Below are 8,313 nucleotides of genomic sequence, written 5' to 3' on the forward strand. Positions count from 1 at the left end.
ACTTTATAAGTGTTATTCATAATTCGTAATTTTGTTGTTGGAATTCCTTTAATACCACATTGTTTAAGTTTCATTAATTCATGTCCAACTATTTTAAATATTACGAACTGAATGATAAGCACGTTACTACTCGCTGTTATATCAACTTTTTCTAGTTGATATTTGCCGTTACAATATTTACAACGCTTCTCTCTTTTAATCCATATCGAATAATTTTGATCTATTAATTCAGAAAGATTAAATGATTTTTTGGATATTTGAGGTATATTAATTGAAATTAAACAGCTTGCAAAATGACACATTTTTGTGTCATTGCACGTAACACATCTTGAAGTAGTAGTAAAGTTATTTTCTACAAGTGGCTGAATATAATGGAATTTTTTGCAAACATCTACAAGAAATTTGCTTGCATCTTGTTGAATATTCTCAAAGTAAGTATTTCCTAAATATTGTCTAATTTCATCAAGTGTTATAATATTTGTATTAGACTGATAAGCAATGATAAAACGGTTCATCAAATCACTTTTATCTAATAAAAATGTAGAGTTTCTAATTGAGGAGCAATAGAACATGCATTGCATCGTCGCATTTGCATATGATGCAATCTTATTTTCATCTGTAATTCCTTTTACATTCCATCCCACATTACTAGGATTTTCATTATTACTAATTTGACACTCCATTATGTTCTTTGGTATCATCCAGATAGTATCGGCTAATTTTCGAGCTTTACTGTTAAAAATATTTATTTTCTCTAACTCAGGTCTAAATTTTTGTCTAAGTCTATTATATTCTAATATAGCCAAATCACTCGCTTTCACAGAAGAAGGATCGTAGTTAATAATATGCAATCCTTCTAATTTGGTTACTCGCGAAAGTGCAACGTAAGCTTGACCTATTTCCTCCTTCGGCCTGTTCTGGACGAGGAGGAGGAGGGTTAGGCCCTGGCTGGCCTTGTGGCGGTGCTTCGGGTGGCGGTGCTTGGGGTGGTGCCGGTGGTGCCGGCGGTGCTGCTGCTGCTGCTGCTGCTTGATCTGGCAGTGCTACTGAAACAATATAATTTAGAATTATTATTATTTTTTTTTTTTAATTTATTTTGTTAACTTACCATTAACTGGAGGCGTGTAACGCCTGGTCGGCGGAATGGGCAATTCCTGCCCAACCACTCTCCCTGATGGCCCAGGCAATGCTTCTGAAAATAATTAATGTTATTGTTAATACACCTATAATAGTATTAAAAAATATAACTTAAGAGGTTAAATATCATATTAATTCTTCTAGCTTTTGCTTCAACAAAAGCTACTATACAATATTTTAACCTATCTAAGTTACCACGTGCATGCATTTATCTATTTAATTTTTATTAATGAGATACATACCCTCAATATCCATCATTCCGAGCAGTCTCTGAAATATAAAAAACATGAGTTACATTAATTGATTTATATTTTTAATTCAATAAGCAATAAAAATTAAATAAAATCAGCAACTTACATCTTCCTCGCTGCTTCGGTCAGACATCTTTTAAAAACAAACCTATAGATTGTACTCTCTAGTGCATTTCTTTTCAGAATTCAAATTTTGATAGATTGCACACTCATAGGAGATTTCGTATTATTTTACTATAGCTATTTTAACTAGTATAATTACTGCTTTCCGTTTGATTTAAATATGAAACAATGACCGAGATTAATTAAATAAAATAATATTTATAATGAATAATAGCAGCAATTAAACCAAAATAATCATTAAAACTTAACTATCTGCGCTTTTATTAATTATGATAATGTATATTAAGTGATTAGGTGCTACAGTCAAATAATACAATCCTAGAGTTTTTCTCTTAGGGCCGTTGTAATTTAGAAAAATTCAGGGCTGGAAACCTTAGAATTTGAAGGCAAAAAAGCAGTAATCATTCTAGGTAGACGATAATTCTATGCGAAAATGATAAATTTTTATATAATTTATCTAGTTTTACTTCAGGGTGTCTTCATTTCAAGCTCCCGAACATGAAAAATGCTTTTTTGTTTACAAATTCTGAGGTATCCAGCCCTGAATTTAAAGGCAAAAAAGCAGCAATCATTCTAGGTAGACGGTAATTCCATGCGAAAATGATACATTTTTATATGATTTATCTAGTTTTACTTCAGAGTGTCTTCATTTCAAGCTCCCGAACATAAAAAATGCTTTTTTGTTTTCAAATTCTGAGGTTTCCACCCTTGAATTTTTCCAAATTACAACGGCCCTTAGAGTGAGTCCGACCAAAACCTGTAAGGTAAAATTTTACCACCTAAGATTGCCAATTTATCGAAAATACGTATGCTGATTGGCTAATTCACAGCAAATTGGCAATCCTACATGGTAAAATTTTACCTTACAGGTTTTGGTCGGACTTACCCTAAAGGCAGAACATAAGGTCTGTTCTCGTTGCCTACACTTTTTACACTTTGTGCACTTTTTAGGGTGTCAACTTATACAATGGACAAAGACAGAAATACGGAAAGCGTAGAAAGTGTTAAAAGTGTAGGCCAACGAGAACAGACCTATAGAACTATGTTATTTTACTATAGCATTAAATCACTTACATTGGCTGCGTTTCAAAACTTTAGCGCTATGGTAGCGCTACGTAAAATACGTGTCATGATTGGTCAAATTGATTCAACTGACCAATCATGATATAGCGCTACCTTAGGGCTTAAAATTTGAAACGCAACCATTAACTTCAGATCTCAGGATCACCAAAGAGTTCTGGCATATCCTATGCCAAACTCAGATCATTTTTATCTTTTTCTGGACATTTTTAATCAGAAAATATCACAAAGAATATCGTTAAAGCCTCTGCTTTTTAGATATTCCGCTGTCAATTTCCTACTTTCACCCACCGTATACCTGTAAAATGAAAAATCATAAATTAATGGATTTTTCATAATTGTATGCTTCTAAAAGTTTGATCATAACACTTTTTAAATATTAGCCTCATATTGCATAGAATTTTAGTGCAAACTGAGTTGAGAGCCCTTCTTTTCTCAGAATGTGGTATTAAATTTATTATTTTATTGACATCTTCTTTAACTCCAGGTTTGAATATAAACATTGGGTTCTGGCATATCCTATGCCAAACCAAGGTCATTTTTATCTTCCTCTGTATATTCAGAATTAGGAATTACTATGGAGAATATCTAAGAAGTAGAGGCTTCCTAAATATTCTGCTGTCAATTTGCTACTTTCACCCACCGTATGACTTTAAATGAAATAAAATGACTCTATGAATTTTCCTGATTATAAGATTCTAGAGGTTTTGTTTATAACACATATTAAATATTAACCTCATATTGCATAGAATTTTAGTGCAAACTGAGTTGCAAGCCCTTCTTCTCTCAGAATGTGGCATTAAATTTATTATTTTGTTGACATCTTTTTTAATTCCAGGTCTGAATATCAACATTGAGTTCTAGCATATCCTGCGCCAAACCAGTGTCATTTTTATTTTCCTCTTGACATTCAGAATCAAGAACTACTATGGAGAATATCGTTCAAGCCTCTGCTTCTTAGATATTCTGCTGTCAATTTCCTAATTTCACTCTCGTTATGCCTGTAAGATGAAAAATGATAAATTATTGGCATTTTCATAATTATAAGTTTCTAGATATTTTAGTCATATCAATTGTTAAATATTATCCTCATATTCCTTAAATTTTTAGTGCAAACTGAGTTGCAAGCCCTTCATTTATCACAATGTGGCTTTAAATTTATTACTTTTTTAATATTTTTATTAACTTTATGTCTTAACATCACCATTGAGTTCTGGTATATCCTATGCCAACCATAGGTTATTTTTATCTTCCTCTGAACATTCTCAATCAGAAAATACCACAGAGAATATCAATAAAGTCTTTGCTTCTTAAATATTCTGCTGTCACACACAATTTTATCTCCTTTTCAATTGTACAAATGTCATTTGCAAAATACTAAGCTAATGACTTATTATGATTAATATATCATTCTAAAGAATTCTCATCATAACATTCAACAATCATTAGTCTTATATTTTAAAAAATTTTACTTTGTACTCACTAGCAGGTGTTTCTTTTTCCAGGCTTCAGTTTCAAACACCAAGTTTTTGTATATTTTAATAATTAACTGCTGCTGTCTATATCACCATTTGCATTTCTTACTTTTAAATATAGAATTTGTCCGGATAGTTGATATTACAATTATCAATGTTATAGTATCGTTACCATGGAAATCCATTTTGATAATTTTAAACTTCTCCGTCTATTGCACAACTTTCTAGCCAAAAATCTTTTTTCAAACTTTCCTTATGCAAAACATTATATTAACCTGAAAACATAAAATCCCAAAAAGTACCACAAAATATTAAATTTTAATATATTTTACAGTGCTGTGTTACTTATCTGATTCTGTTTCAGACTCTTTCATGTATTCATTCCTTTAGTTTGTTTAACAACTTTATAGCCAAAAATCTTTTTTCAAACTTTTCTTCATATAAAACATTATATCTTTCTAAAATGAGGTGGCATTACAAGAATCTTAACCTGAAAACATAAAATCCCACAAAGTACCACAAAATATTAAATTTTAATATATTTTACAATGTTGTGTTACTGATCTGATTCTCTATCAGACTCCTTCATGTATTTATTCCTTTAGTTTAATTATCTACACTTTGAATTATATCATACTATTTTTATCCCAACAGAGTAATTTTGATTTTGACAGTTCTATCAAAATCGATCGAAATTTAGGGTTATGCCGGTATTGAATATAGCAGTTGAATATAGCAGCCAACTTCAGCCCGAGACATACAGAAGCGGCCAACTTCAGCCCGAGACATACAGAGAGAAAAGGGAGAAGAATTTCAACTTCGGCATATATATAGCTAACAGAGTATGAGATCTCTGGATTGCGTGAACCGATTTTAATGTTTATGGGCTCAAATGAAAGCTCGTTCAAAACCATTTTAAGAAAAGCTTTGCTTAAATCATGATAGTGGATTATTCACAAAGAAAAATCGGTTTAAAAATTAGGACAGCCAAACTTGCTGTATAAGAGAGTAGTGCCTCGACGGCCGTATATACATGTCATTATCTACTTTTTTGTGTACTTGCCGTCGAGACACTACCGTGTCTCTTGATCAAGTTTTATTGTAAATTAGTAATGATGTACGATAATGTTTTGATTGCTACTTTTATAAATTAAAACTAGTTCAATTAACCTATTATTTATATTTCTTCCCTCATTCCAAATTCTATATACACATAGCACGTAATTGCATATTCTCATATTAGTCATATATTCTTTAAATTATTAACAAAATTATTACAATTTTATATTTGTAGGGCATAACTGTTTGTTGCAATGATTTTTATTATTCGATCAATGTAAGACAAGTTGCAAAGGGTTTCTGCTAATGTTTTATTGATCCACCACATCCTTCCACATCTTGTGTGACATTTATTTGGCTCCGTTGCACTATTTTCTTCTAGTCTATAACATATAACATTAATTTTCTAATCATTTATACATACACACAGATCTGATAATACTGCTGATCTGCAATTATTTTTGTAATAGTTAAAATGATTGTTAAACCATTATCTTCTTTAATTTGTAAAATGGACATTTGAATGATACTATTAAAATTTGGCATCTTTTCTGCGAGATATGTTCTCATAATACTTGTGAAAATAAAGTTCGTTAAAAGGTATTTTTATACTGCTGAGTTCATCTTCTTTTCAGCTTCAAATAGTTTTCCCACTACACGCATAGATATCCATTTTGAATATAGAATACTTATTTCATTACATCTATTATGAGGTTGTTAGGATTGATAGAAAGACATATCAATTCTTTGAAAATGATATAATATATATCTAGTAAAAAGATAAATTAAGGAGGCTTACGATTAAAGATTGGCATTTCAATCCAGATTTACTTTTCTGCAGTCATGCAACTATCAACTCAAAAATTACTATACCGATCCGGATTGTCGCCTTCCGACAAAAGTCAATCCAGATTGAAAAGAATGGGAAGTGACCAAATTGCAAGTGTAAAGAATAAAAAAATTAAAGATAACCTCGTTAAAAAATATAGCAGTAAAATAGTGTAATACTATTTCTTTTTTTTTAAGATTATTGAAAAGAACATGGAAGAAAGTGACTTCGAAATTATTATAAATGAGATACAAGAAGATTGCTCAGGTGAAATTGATTTTTTATATGTGCATATAAAATATTTTTACTTGTTTAATTACTATTCAAATATTTATTTTTCTTAGATAATAATAACAGATTCGAATGGACATTAGAAAATACTAAATTATTATTGGAAGAAGTAAGGGTTAAGTCCGAGCATTTGAATAAAAAAAATTGCATAAATAAAAAAATATGGCAAGAAATTGCTTGCGTTTTTAAATCTAAAGGGCACTTCGCTACTCCAGAGCAATGTTCTTTCAAATGGAAAAATTTGAAACAAAAATATAAGAAAATAAAAGATAACAACCAAAAAACAGGCAACAGTAGAGAAACTTGGGTACATTTTAATGTGATTAATGAAATTATGGATCCAATGCCAGAAGTGAATCCAGTTTCTTTGGCTTACAGTGTATTATACCCTGAAAAGAATTATGAAAACGCTTGTTGCTCAAACATAATGCCAAAAAGAACAATTACAAAGCGGTCGAACATTAAAAAAAATGTGAAACCTGAAGATTTTTATAAGCAAAAAGAAAAGCACCATCGTGAGAACCTTGAACTGAAAAAGGAATTTTTATCCTTACTAAAGGTGCATCTAAAACGTACATAAAAATAGATTCATTTTAAGTTAACAAAATTATGTGACAAGTATTAAGTAATTGCATTTGTTTATGTTTTTTGGTTAGGACTAATCAATTTGTGAAATATATACTTATATAGATTATAATTTTCAGTTCAAAATCAGAACAAGACTGGAATTTTTTCCTAAGGTATTAAGAACAAGCCAGTCATATTTACATCTTACAGCACGCTTGAACAATAATATATTAAAGTATTATAGTTAAAAAAGAAGTACTCACTCAATTATAATTTTTAAAGAGGAGTAAACTGTAAGAGAAAGATAGTCTTGAAGGTTAGTAAACATTATCAAAGTTTATAATATGTAATCTAAGGAAAGGTATCATTTTTCAGGTCGGTGATACACAATAATTAAGTGACTATGATGCACCTTGAACATTTTTTCTACTGGAAAAATTTTATTTTAACTTTGGATTGAAAAGCACTCAAAGATAGTCGAAATCATACATTATATATAAAAAGTTCATCGTTTCAAGATAAAATGTATGTTCCTAAGTTAATTTTATTTGTTTCGAATTAAAATCAGAAATTTTATGTTTGTCATTTATTACATTTATATTGTTATGAATGTGTTACCATTAGAATTAAATTGGCAATATGCGTAATTTAATTTTTTTAATGTATAAGATTTGTGATGATTAAAGTTTCTTTGAAGTCTAAAGTGTAAAACTATTTATTGTATGACCTTTGGTATTTTACGTAATACAATTTAATATACTTGCAGATAATTGATAATACATAAATATTGTAACGAGGTTCTCTCGTTACGTATCAAGATACCGGATTTAATAAAGAAATTAAAGAAAAGCTAACGATTAGTAGTGGTTATTTCAAACCCTACATTACCGACTCGGTGCATAGGTTTCCGAGTGGACAGAAAGTACCGTCTAGGAACATCCCTGTGGACCGTCAGAAGACCGGATGAAAAGACCGGCGCTCCACTTAAAAGTCCAAGCCGACCAAGCGAGCAAGGCAGGGCTGTGCCAAGTAACTTGGTGGCTTGAGACGAGGAGAAGTGGGCACAGGGACTCCTGCGAAAGGCGAATTCTCTAGTCCCCTGAGGAGGGGGAAATAAGAGAGTGAGTCGGGCCTGGGACGTCGCGCAAGGCGGACGTACACCACACCGGCTCACCGATGAGTGTGTCCGTGTGCGTGAGGTGAGCTTGCTCCCTACGCAACGAACACACTGTATGCTATCGATGCATAAGGGACCTGTGCAGGTATGGTAGGTTTCTGCTGCATGCCGGGTGCCGCCGCTAAGTCCATGGCAACGCGCATGGCACCACGGACTTGGGCATTGCGGGGATGCACCACCCTGACAGTCCCTTATGAGAAAAGATCACGATAACGTACTCGTCTCCTCACCTCCCCTCATATGTATGAGTGGGTGGGTGGGAGAGTGTGTCTATTGTCGCGAGGCTCGGGCTACCTGTAAGGAACCCTCCCCTCTCTCCACGAC

The 8,313-nt window shown here is 32.1% G+C and overlaps 1 protein-coding gene across 1 annotated transcript; it reads left to right on the forward strand.

Annotated features, from left to right (window-relative positions):
- Window positions 1-6,166: 6,166 nt before the first annotated feature.
- On the forward strand, window positions 6,167-6,825 carry LOC136772989 (uncharacterized). Its single transcript, XM_066726291.1, has 2 exons — window positions 6,167-6,221; window positions 6,299-6,825. The coding sequence occupies exons 1-2, from the start codon at window positions 6,167-6,169 to the stop codon at window positions 6,823-6,825; spliced, it is 582 nt and encodes a 193-aa protein (XP_066582388.1).
- Window positions 6,826-8,313: the final 1,488 nt, after the last annotated feature.

The sequence above is a fragment of the Prorops nasuta genome, unplaced genomic scaffold (genome assembly GCF_024137725.1).
Source record: "Prorops nasuta isolate Cenicafe-Biocafe unplaced genomic scaffold, Cenicafe_Pnas_1.2 PNAS00001, whole genome shotgun sequence".
Taxonomy (NCBI): Eukaryota; Metazoa; Arthropoda; class Insecta; order Hymenoptera; family Bethylidae; genus Prorops; species Prorops nasuta.